The sequence below is a fragment of the Cyprinodon variegatus genome, unplaced genomic scaffold, assembly GCF_000732505.1.
Source record: "Cyprinodon variegatus isolate N-32 unplaced genomic scaffold, C_variegatus-1.0 Scaffold567, whole genome shotgun sequence".
Classification (NCBI taxonomy): domain Eukaryota; kingdom Metazoa; phylum Chordata; class Actinopteri; order Cyprinodontiformes; family Cyprinodontidae; genus Cyprinodon; species Cyprinodon variegatus.
In genome coordinates, this window is record NW_015151020.1 from 496 (window position 1) to 12,375 (window position 11,880).

At 40.4% G+C, this 11,880-nt stretch overlaps 1 protein-coding gene across 2 annotated transcripts; it reads left to right on the forward strand.

The window, feature by feature from the left end:
* The first annotated feature begins 1,514 nt into the window (after positions 1 to 1,514).
* On the forward strand, positions 1,515 to 11,551 carry ascc2 (activating signal cointegrator 1 complex subunit 2). 2 transcript variants are annotated; one of them, XM_015391962.1, is made up of 19 exons: positions 1,515 to 1,614; positions 3,184 to 3,294; positions 3,383 to 3,541; positions 3,615 to 3,788; positions 3,874 to 4,003; positions 4,084 to 4,151; positions 4,236 to 4,349; positions 5,576 to 5,688; positions 5,757 to 5,831; positions 5,925 to 6,029; positions 6,110 to 6,178; positions 7,247 to 7,321; positions 7,513 to 7,759; positions 7,982 to 8,178; positions 8,522 to 8,641; positions 8,770 to 8,997; positions 9,660 to 9,753; positions 10,780 to 10,871; positions 11,005 to 11,551. In XM_015391962.1, exons 2-19 carry the CDS (start codon positions 3,211 to 3,213, stop codon positions 11,174 to 11,176), a joined length of 2,316 nt encoding a protein of 771 aa, XP_015247448.1. In that variant the 5' UTR covers positions 1,515 to 1,614; positions 3,184 to 3,210; the 3' UTR covers positions 11,177 to 11,551. The 2 variants fall into 2 exon arrangements, with proteins under 2 accessions (XP_015247448.1, XP_015247449.1); XM_015391963.1 differs by having other exon boundaries at positions 1,577 to 1,774; positions 11,005 to 11,176.
* The last annotated feature ends 329 nt before the right edge of the window (positions 11,552 to 11,880 follow it).

Below are 11,880 nucleotides of genomic sequence, written 5' to 3' on the forward strand. Positions count from 1 at the left end.
AAACTGAAAAAAAGGAGAAAAGACGAAAGAAAGAGGAGATAAAAGGGAGATAACGATAAAACATCTTATGTCTGCTTCATCACCTGCAAAGAGATGTAAAAAGAACAGCACAACCAACGGACATGTTATGAGATATACAATAAAGTAACACGTAGATACTATCGCTGAAGTATAAGTAGTATTATTTAATCTGACATGTTACTTGAAGATCAGAATATGGGCTTTCTGTATTGAAGTGAATCTCTAAGTACCTGGAACCAAGCACCTGTAGTTCTTTGTGAAAGTGCACTTGTGCATGTAAAGTTTATCCAAAGGAGAAATGCTCAATAGTGGTTGTGAAGAGCCGAAGAGGCATCCTCCCTCAGAGCAACAAGGCCAGTGCCGGGAGACCCAAAGCCCTAGACGCCCAAAAGGACCCCAAGAGCGAAGGCGCCCAGGAGGGGCCAGCCCAGGAAATCCGACCCCCACTAAGGGAGGAGGAGAGATCGCCCCGAGGTAGTCCCCCAGCCTCTGCAATGCCTGAACCCCCGTGAGCAGGGGGAACAAGTCCGCGGGCTCCGCCGGCAGCCAGCCACCCCAAAGTGAATCCGGCCATGGGCCCGAGGTATCCAAGGTATCCAAGGCCCCAGGGGCGTCCCACCCCCCGGCGGGAGCCCCCCCCGGCATGCCAGGCACCGCGGAGAAGCCACCAGGAATAAACCAGTAGCCGCCCGGGCATCCACCCCCAAAACCCGAGCTCCACCAGTGCACCGGCGAGGGCTTTTAACCAGGCTTGCATTAGGGCTCATAGAACATCAGATATGCCACTTTCAGCCCAACCAATGGTACACACCCTATTCAGAGACCTTAAGGACCAGCACCAAATACCCTATATAATCATTCTATGAACCCTTTAAAGTAAAGTAATTAGTAATCTTCAATAACTAAATGAGAATAAAAAGGAATGATTAAAATAAGATGACAATGAAGACATAACGATTGAATGATACCCTGCAGCAAGAAGGTCCTGAAAGTTGGAATCTTGGCCAAGGATCTTTTTGTATAGAATTTGCATGTGTTCTACATGCTTTCTCTTTGAGTAATCAGTTAAATCTATACAAAAAGTCCTTCGGTAGTAGTGTTTGTGACTCCTGACCATTCAAGTCATCACATCTCGCTCATTGAGGGACCCCCCCCCTTTCTGGGTCCTTTGGTCCAAATCGCACTAGGAATCTATGGAAAACAGAAAAATAGATTTTTAAATATATGTTTCCTCTTCTGTAAGTATCTTAAATATATTTTGCCTTTTTATCTTTAGCAAACAAAACTTCCACAGTGGTTTTTAATTTTCTCTGTTTTGCTTCCATCGTTTAAAACAATCAAATTAGATGTTATGATCCAAGAAAATAAAAGGTTTGAGAGAAAAAATTATTTAAAACAAAGAAACTGTAGTTTCATTCCCAACCGCTAGGGGCAGTCGCGGTTTCTACAGACCATCGTTGCTGACTACGTCAAAGAAAAACAGGACGTAATTTCCTGGCCAGCGCAGATGTGCGGAAGGTTGGAGGCAGAAAGGAGTGAAAACAGCGTCAACTGTAATGAGATGGCTTGAACAAATCCCAGTTGTTTTCGGAGGTGAGCGGCTTTATTTAGCTCCGGTTCCGGGCAGTTATTTCCACTGAGTAACGGCCGCCAAGGCGGTATGGCAACCCAGTTGGTTAAAACATGACTTCATTCATTAGCAGCTGTCATTAAACGGGTTACCCAAGCTTTAAACGGCAGCTAGTCAAATAAGGTAACAATTTCTTTACAGTAAAAGTTAATAATTAACTGCTCCCCATTTCAGTCGACGTTAGTCCGTCATTTTAATCAGCTGTCTAACTTTACATTTTACATGTGTCATTACTTTAAAGCATGTTAGCATTAGCTAACGTTGTATGATAGCCATTTTTTTTATTTATTTAAGAGTTTTAATTATTATGTATAACTTACACTAAGTAGAAAATATCAATCCGTGTAGCTTTTTGAGGTCCCTAATTGGATTCTGTTATACTTTCGTTTATGTAATTATCTGGCATTTGGTTATTTGCTTATGTTAGATGAAGCGCTGTGTCTGGCAAAGGGAGTCCACTGCACCCTGGGAATAGAATATCCTCTTCTGATGTCCTAAATTTAAATTTCTATGGAGCTCACTGCACAAACATTCAAAGCGCCACAATATTTAAATCGGTCTAAATATAGTTTGTTCTTTTTCAGATTGAGAGGTATTTGTTTTTATTTTATTTGATCTCATATGTGGAGAAAGTGAGATCACATATTGAGGTTTTGAAGGCACATTGTGGTACAGAATTATGTAGAAAAATAACTGTAAGCGTTTTTCTCTCAATTGTTTTGACTGGAAAGAGCAATGAGGTGAAAGAATTCACCTTTTAATCAAGCCACTCCAATATAACCAAAGATTTCTCAACACATTCTCTTACACATATAATATGTTTTTGTATTTGCTTTTATGAGTAAAGCCAATTGGCAAAAATAAAACCTTTTCTTTCAAGGTGACTCCCTGAGATAGTTTTCCTTGCTTTTATTTCATCTTGATTGGGTTACTTTAATGAGCTCTATTTTGGGTGTGTGCCAGTCTTTGTTGTGTCATCTAATTCTGGCAGGTGTTTGCCTTTTAACTGTGGCTCCAAAATATGATCACATCACTCCTTACCTGGCTTCATTACACTGGCTGCCTGTGCATTTTAGAGTTAATTTTAAAATTCTTATCATAGTTTTAAGTGGTTACATAGCCGTGCTCCATCTTACCTCTCTGATCCTCTTCACCCCTATTTGCTTCCTCAGTCCCTCAGGTCAGCAGCTCCTGCAGGTACTGAGGATTAAGAGGAAGCTCAGAGGGATATGAGCCTCTATCACCGTTCCATGTTTAGTATATAGCCTACCGCTGCAGATTAGGGAGGTTCCTTCAAAGCCAAATTTTAAAACATGGCTCAAAACGTGCTTTAATTCAATGGCTTTTAACACTTAGTTGCTGTAACTTTGATTATTGAGCTTTAACAAATTCATATTATTGCCTTATTTTATATTTTCGTGCTGTATTTTATTATTTTATTATGTTTAGCTATGTTCAGCGCTTTGTTTTCACCTGTAGCTGTTTTAAAGCGCTCTGCAAATAAAGTTGATGATATTTCTTTGTATCTTCAGATCAGGGTAAACGTTTGAGGAGCAGCCATGGCCTGTGCTCGTGTGCCTCTGGATGAGCAACAGGTGACTGAGCCAGGCCCTATAGGAAAGGAGCGCACTCTGCCTGCACTGGTCAGTTCTGTCTTTTGTCTTTGTCTGGAAACATTTGACCTCATGAGGATTTCTTATGTCACACATTTTTGTTTCTGTTCTCCACCAGCACCCTGACAGAAAGGAGGAGCGCTATTTTGTGCCTTATAGACCCCCCCCAGAAAATGGCTCTCCCGCTGAGGTGGAAGAGTTTTTGGAACATGCCAAATTTATAGCAGAAGATATGGAGTGGCTGCTGGCGCTGCCCCACGACAAGTTCTGGTGTCAGGTATGCCACTGCTACAGCTTTGATTTTTGGAGAGAATGAATTCAGAGTGAAATGTCTTTGTTTGTCCTACCAGGTGGTGTTTGATGAATCCCTTCAGAAGTGTCTTGACTCCTACCTGCATCAGGCTCCACGTGGCCTTGACCTTGCCACACTGCCGCTGTCGCCAGCTGTGGCTGATGTGCAGCGCGCCGTCCACAAGGCCATTTTCTTGACCTTCCTCCGGATGGCCACGCATAAAGAATCAAAGGTCCGAGAGTAGTATTTAAGGTACTTATCATGTTACATTCATGGGACGACTTATTCTAAAAAGTACCCTTTATTTCTTTCTACAGGATCACTTCTTCACCCCAGCTGTATTTGGAGAGATTATCTATGACAACTTCCTGTTTGACATTCCTAAAATTCTGGATTTGTGTGTGCTCTTTGGAAAGGGCAACAGCCAGCTGCTTCATAAAATGATTGGTGAGCTGATTGAAAATATCTCCAGTTGGAGCTCCTGCAGCATTGAGTTTGTGATTTGACTTGTTCTGACCTCCTTTCAGAAAACATTTTTACTCAGCAGCCAGCCTACTACAACGACCTGGATGAGACGCTCCCCACAGTGTTACAGGTCGGATTTATAATCCCCTTTGAGAATGTTTGTATTTTTTATGTCTACTGCGGTAATTGTTCATTTTAAAAAAATAAAATACAGGTGTTTGATACCATCCTCGACAAATGTGGTCTTCGGTGTGAAGGAGCCACGGCCATGGAGCCAATGAAGCTGAATGCACAGAAACAGCCCACTGCCATGAGCATGAACCTGGAGGTCAGAGTGATGCACAGCGTCCTTTTACTTCTCTATGCCCTTAGCTTACGCTTGCATTAAAACATAGCCGCAGGATAGACATTTAGAAAAAATACCAATTAGTGATGTCAAGTAAACATTTAAAGACTTAATCTGTGTAGTTTTTGAAAAAAAAAAAAGCCTTTATATTAGCAGGCTGTGCTTTGTCTGCATAAAGCGGCTAAAGGACTCATTTTTCTAACCATGATCATTTGAATCTTCTGTGTAGTTATAAGGTCACCGATATAACAGTTTTATTTCAAGATTTTGCTTCTAAAAATCGTTTGAAGCCATTTCTACACACCTGGAGAAATAACAATCTATAAACAGCAGCTACAATTAAATCTTACTTCTTGTTACTCAGGAAATTAGAGGAAAAAGCCATTAAGCTAAAGCTAATGATCTTAGTTTAAAAGCTGAAGGGAATATGTTGAATTTGAACAGGCGTCAGCAGATGTTTTCTACTGACAGGGGGTAAATAGATGGATGAAGCACATTTTCTTACCTGATAAATTATACTTTAAGAAAACGCCTATATTCGCATCAGTGGTCTGGCTGCTGATTCACTGCTAGAGCTCTTCATCATCATGGCTGTGGCATAAGCTGTCAATTGTCTGTCCTTGTGTTTCACCTCCATGTCAATTTGATTTTATTTTTTTAGCTTTTATTGTCATTACACACTGTCACAAGTACAAAGCAATGATAAATCTTTTCCTCCTTTTTTTCCGTAATACATTTTTAGTAGCTTTTATCTTCATAAAGTATCTTCAGATAAAGCAAGGATGGTCACTCCATCCCTTTTTTTTAACCAAACATTTTGACCCATATTAGGTGATAATGGTGCTTTCTTATTCTGGTTCTTTTGTGCTAAAATATGAAGTGAGAAAATTGCTAATCCATTTTGGAAAAACAGAAGAACCAAAAGTGACTTTATTATTTTATAGTTTATACGTGTTTAAAGCCTGCTGACTCTGAAATGTAATGTTTTTTTCCTCTTTAACTTCTTTGAATTCACATTATATTATATGCAATAATTAGAAAAGAGTTTTATTTCATTATATCCAAATTAAATTAGAAGAGAATTAGCTGAAAAAATGACCTTTTCAATAGAATATTAATCTCTCTGTTGTAAGGTTGGTAGGAAATAGCCTGAGCATCATTTGATTTGATTGCTGCCAGTAATTATGTTTTTTTTCTTTCCACTACAGGAACTTGGAGATATAATTTTGTACCTGTGCGACTCGACCACCACAATACATGCCTTCCTGGACATATTCCCTGCCGCTTGCTCCAGCTTCCACTCCCATGGTTTCCTCAGCAGGTAAGCCGACTGACAGCATCGCTGCTCAGAGCTCACATAGACAAGTCTTTACTGTCCTCTGTTACCAGGCTGCCACCGTTCTACGAGGCTGCAGTGCCAGACTTGGAGAAGGCCATCAAAAAGAGAAACTTTGATGATAAAAGGCGAGCATCCACCTCACAGATTTTATTATAGGAGAAAACTGGGAGTATGCCATCTTCTGGTTAGTAACACACTGAACTCTTACTCGACTGTAGTCTGCAGGAAGACTTGTGGAAAAGGCTGAGTCACTCCTGCAGGAAGATAGTGGAGACATCTCACCTGTTGCTGCACCACACCTGCCTGCAGCCCATCCTGGAAGGGTGAGCGATCACTCTCACCATGCAGCTCAGCTCGGTCCTCATGAGTACATTTGATCATTCTTCTTTGTTCTTTGTTCTAGTCAAGAAAATATGCAAACTTTTGCAGAGGAACTTCTGCAATATTTCACATCTTTTTTACCTGAGAAAAGGTGAGAGTCATATTCGTTATCTGGCCTTTAAATTGTGAGAACTGTGCCCTGTTTGAAGTATTGTTAAAGAATTAAGGTATGAAATTAAGCACATTACTCGTTTGTTTCTTTGTTATAATTTATTTATGAGTTTGAACAGTTCTTTGCCTCCAGTTTCAAATACATTGGTGTAATAAAGCTTGAAGTAAAGTCATTTTGTGTGATATAAGATTTTTTTTCCTGATGGAAGCAGTATTGCAGCTTCTTTTTTCAGCTTTAAAGCTGGTTAACACATTTTTTCTGTCTGTGATTTTCCCGTTTGGGGCATTTCCGTTGAATGTAACTAAGTAAAGCCAAAAGACCCTAAATGGAGACAGACATTAACTTTACCATAATTTTCGGACTATAAGCCGCGACTTTTTCCCTATTTTTCGACCATTTTTCGACCTTGCGGCTTATATAACAATGCGGCTTATGTATGGACTTTTACAGCTAACGGTAATACCTAAATCTATGGATTTTACCATCCACCATGTTGACGTCACATTTGCTTCAACACACAAGTAGCCGCGCGCGTGGGAATGCGGACGTCCTCCAGAAGCAGACTCCGAGAAAGACGATCATTCAGAGCGCAAGACAGTTTGTCATTATGGAAAACAAACGTTGAAATGCATATGATTCAGCTTTTAAGTTAAAGGCAGACAATTTGCCAGTAAACGAAGGAAATAGAACCGCTGCACGTAACCTTGGAATCAACGAGTCAATTGTGAGACTTTGGAGATGCCAGCAGGAAGAATTGTCTCTATTCAATTGTGTTGAAATGTTAATAAATAGGAGCTTCCCCAAACAGTTGCCTCTTTCTCGACAATCCTCTCTGTGTACGAACCATATGGTAATTAAACATAAAAAACCTGTGGCTTATAGTCCGGTGCAGCTTGTATATGTACAAATCATGCAATTTAGCTTCTGTGGCTTATATTCAGGTGCGGCTTATAGTCCGAAAATTATATATATATATATATATATATATAAAACCCCACTTAGATCTTTGTGGTTGGTACATTTCAACTCCTCTCTTGCGCTTTCCAGGTTTTTGGTGGACTACGATGAGCTATTTCCCATCGCAGACGACGTCAGCCTCCTACAACAAGCTCTACCTGTCATGTATCCCTTATTGCTTAAGGCAGCGTTTCCAGATGTTTGGCTGAAAACTTGATCTAGATGTTATGTTTAGATCAATATATGCTTTCAGCTTTGGTGATATACAAGAGTTTGTCTGCCTAAGCTGCAGTTTTAAGTCACAAACATACTCCCGGATTCAGTTTGTTTTCTTCTTTAACTGCCGACTCCCTCAGTGATGAGACAAGGACGTCTTATTTACTCCAGGGGGTTGAAAGTGCCTGGGACAGCATGGGTCGACAAAGACCGCTGGGCCACATCCAGAGCGAGGGCGTTTCTTTAATGTCGGCCAATCAGGGAGCAGCAGGTGGAACTGCCGCCTCTTCAGACAGCTTCAGGGCTCCAGAGCTCCAAGAATCAAGAGAAGGACAGAAGCTGAGAGGCGCTGAGGCTATGATGAACGTCCCACAGAAAGGAAACAACGTGAGCTCTTTGTTTATGGAGTGGAATGATATAATTAAACAAATGCAGTGTATTTGACTGCTGCAAATGAAGTCTTTTCAAATAATTATTGGTAAAAATCCTATTAGGCCGTCCATCAAGATGATAAAAACATGAGCGGCCATTATTTACTGCTTTGTGTTTGTGATAACAGAGCTGCCTCTCTTAAGGAGAATTGGAATAAGAAGACATTTGCGTTTTCAGGGTGCCGTGTGTCCTGTGAGCGGGCCGGAGCTGGAGTCTCTCCTGTCCTGCATCAGGGACCTGCTTCCTGACTTAGGTGAAGGCTTCCTGCTGGCGTGCCTGCAGGAATACGACTACAACTCTGAGCTGGTGATCAACAACATCCTAGAAGACCGCTTGGCCCCCAACCTGGAAAAACTGGATCGAGCTATGCCAAGGTAAGCACACTACCATAATATAATAACATCCACTAGGAGGCAGCAGCCAAACAAAATTTTGATAGATGCTTCAGCTATTGCTGAGTAACTGTATTGTGGTGTCAGCTATGAGGTTCTGTTGGATTTCTAAGCTTATTAAAAAATATATCTGTATTTTAAAAGAGCTGAAAAACTCAAAGAGCAGCTTTGAGGATCCTTAGGATGATTGGTTGGTCATGGCCATTTGAAATTCGTACAAGAAATTTGGGGAATCAAAAGTGACATAGAAAAGAAATAAGGGATGATTAAAGACAAAGCATGTAGACCATCTTTGTGTTTGAAATGTAGCTCTCTACATTTATAGGCCGGTGAAAGAGGAGCTTCCAGCTCTTCTGAACAACCGATCCAACGTGTTTGACGACGACGAGTTTGACGTCTTCCGCAGGGATCAGGTCGACATGTCCCGCATCTGGAAGGGCAGGAGGTAAAAAATAAAAAAGAAGCTCTTAAAAGAAGCTTCTATTCTGTGTGCTGTTGCTCTTTAATCTGAGGAGCACAGAGGATCAAACCAGCTTTTTTTTCTTTCCTTTATTTTTTTTGCTTATCTTACAGGAAAGGTGAGAATGCTCGAGAGATGCTGAACGACAAGCAGCACATAGCGGAGCAGCGAGATCGTTATCGGACTTATGAGACCGTGGTGGACGAAGTTGTCATCGAACCGGGAGAGTCCGGTGCCGTCGCCTACGACTTGGACGATTATGACGACGAGTACGACGACACCTACGACATGAACCAAGTTGGAGCAAACGATCTGGATGGAGACAGTTTACTGAACAGAAGGTATGCTCTTATATCTTGACATCCACCTATTCTATGCAGCTTTACTCTTTATTTAAAAGCTCTGATTCAACTGTAGGGATGAAGAATTTGACCAAAAATCAGTCATTGCATTAACCACAAGGCATGCCGACATTTCACTCCAGGTTTTGTGGTTTTCATGACCTTGAAAGCCTACTTGTCCAGAATCCATTGTTGGATAACATTCCTGTTAGAAGAATTAAATGTTTCCAAGTTATCCTTATTTTGATGGGATTCTTCAAATTAAGGACAATAAATTGTCCCAAAACATCATGCTGCCACCGTTATGTCTGACAGTTAACACATTGATTCTGGCTTTGAAGGTATCAAATAAACTCTTTCAAGCATATTTAGCCTTTGTTTCCAGACTCGTTTTAAATCTGAAGTCAAGGGGAAAAAAACAGAGCCGTGCTTGGAACAACCCGTTGAAAACAATGGCAGAGTGGTCAAATTGTTTATTCTGCAACTTGTGATGGGGAAATTAGTAGAGCTGTTGCAATATATTTTAGAAGTTTTCATTTTGTCTCTTTGTAGATGAGGATGATAACATTAATGTCCAAACTGAGTGTATATACGTTTCCTGCTGGAACGTCCTGAAACGGAAGGAAAAATATAGTGAATGTTTGATCGCTCTTTTCCTTCAGGCCTTTTACGATCCCACAGGTACTGAGAAAAGGAACCAAAGCAGAGGTTGAGGAGCAGGAACAGGACGAAGATGATGATGACGATGTTTCACAGGTACTTATGCCTTGATCCCTCCTTAAAGAAGTGCACCAAATCCCCTCATTTAATAACCTACAAATAACCAGGATTTAAAGCAACTGTTGGATATTGATGTAAAATGTGTAGATTTCAGTTCAGGTGAATCTTTAAGCAAATTGTGTCGTTTTAGCAATAAAAAACCCATGCAAGCATTTTAAAAGAGATTGGCTGTGACTGAAACGTATTTGAACAAGAGGGTATAGGTTGAAAATGATGCCTTCTAATAATTTTGTGGTATTTGTTATGCTTAAAAATAATGATCCTTAAAAAAAAAAAAAAAAATGTAGGCTTTAAAATATCCATGTCTGTATAGAGCTAGAACCCAACAAATACTTTCTATATGTCAAAAGACATAATTTGTTGGTTTATTTTGTTACAATAATGTAAGAAATGCTTTAATTACGATTATATAATCCTGATCTATGATATGAAGTAGGTAAACGGTGAGGATTATTATTTTACTGTAGTTTCTACCTTAAAATGCTACAGCTTTAAATAATAGATATATTTAAGTTTATAGAAAACCATCTCAATCCCTTAATAATCCAAAGAGCCATTTAAACCCTCCGTCCAGCTGAATAAACACTATTGAGACACTTCTGCAAAAAAGCTTACTTATATTTGATAAATATCCTCTATAGGAGATTTGTGTTCATTGCTAAAGGACCACTGTTGTAATTTAGTTTCTCAATAAAAAACAAAAACTTTGCAAAAAGAAGATGGAGATATATTTATTCTATCTTTGGATGAAGTTATGAAGAGCTATTAAGAAGGTCCATTAAGCCACTAGTTGCTTGTTTAGCAACCACCATTGCGAAGAACAAATTATGTTCCTTAACAACTTTCTCACTAAAGAGATGAGATTAGATAATTTTTGATTGATCTTCATAGTTCATGAAATCCCTGAAATTAAACTGATTATTAAATAGAACTGTTTAAAATGGTCCATCTGCCCCTTAGCAGGTAGAAACTTCCATCGTTTGTTGTATCTTTGTGTTGCAGAACAATGTGAACCGGGACCAGTTTGTGCAGGACCCGGCTCTGCTGAGGGAGAGGGCGGAGGCTAGACGAGCTGCCATGCAGCAGAAGAAAGGGTAAATCTTTCCTGTATTAATATAACCTTCTTTTTGGATTACGTCTGGGCGATTCTGGGCTTGGGCCTTTCAGAGCTTAGTGACAGTTTAAGACCAAAAAGATAAAATCCCTGGTTCCTCCCTTATCTTCCAGTTATCACCCAGAGCGTCCCGGTAATGTCGTGGGCCGACCCAAAGGACAAGGACAAACTCTGGAGACCTTCTTGGACCGACGCAAAAAGGAGGCCAATAAAAACCGAGTGGGCAACCACAACCGGCGCAGCATGGCAGACCGAAAGAGGAACAAAGGCATGATTCCCTCCTGACCTGAGTGAAGGTCCTGGTGGAAAGACTGAGAACCAGAGGAGGTCCGACTGACCGACTTGGTTCTGGTTTGATGTTGGTGCCGATCAGCCCTGAAGAAGCTGTGGAAGTCACCCCAAGTGTTTGGTAGTTCTCAAGAGGTTTCATTTTATTTTCACACCATCTTATAACAGTTTTAGCTTTACTTTACGTTAAAACTGCCAAGCAGCTTGTAGAAATATTTGGCAACAAACTCACCTGATTTAGTTGAGCACTGAAACTTGATTTTGATTTCGTTCACGGATATGTTCTAAATGTGAACCACCGACTGATCACAAAAAATGAGACCTTTATTTTGCCAAGTAACAAATGTTTATTATTACCATCCAAAGATATTAACAAATAGACATAGAGGGGATGAAGAGACAGCAGCTTTCTCTTCATCTGGAAGAACATTAACCAAACGATTGTGTGGATATGAGCTGAACCTGGTTAGCGTGTAACATGTCGGTGTGCCCTCCGGTTCTGCTCGCTGACAGGAGTCTGTTCCACAATGGTCTCACTGGAAGCACAGGCTGGAATACGGAGGAGATCCTGCATCATATTGCCATGCACATATTTTTTTTATATATAGCGAGCCCATCTATCTGTCAGAGGATTTTGTAACAAAGCAAATTATTACTATTTTGCAACTGACATGGCAAACAAAAAAAAGCAGATAATAAAT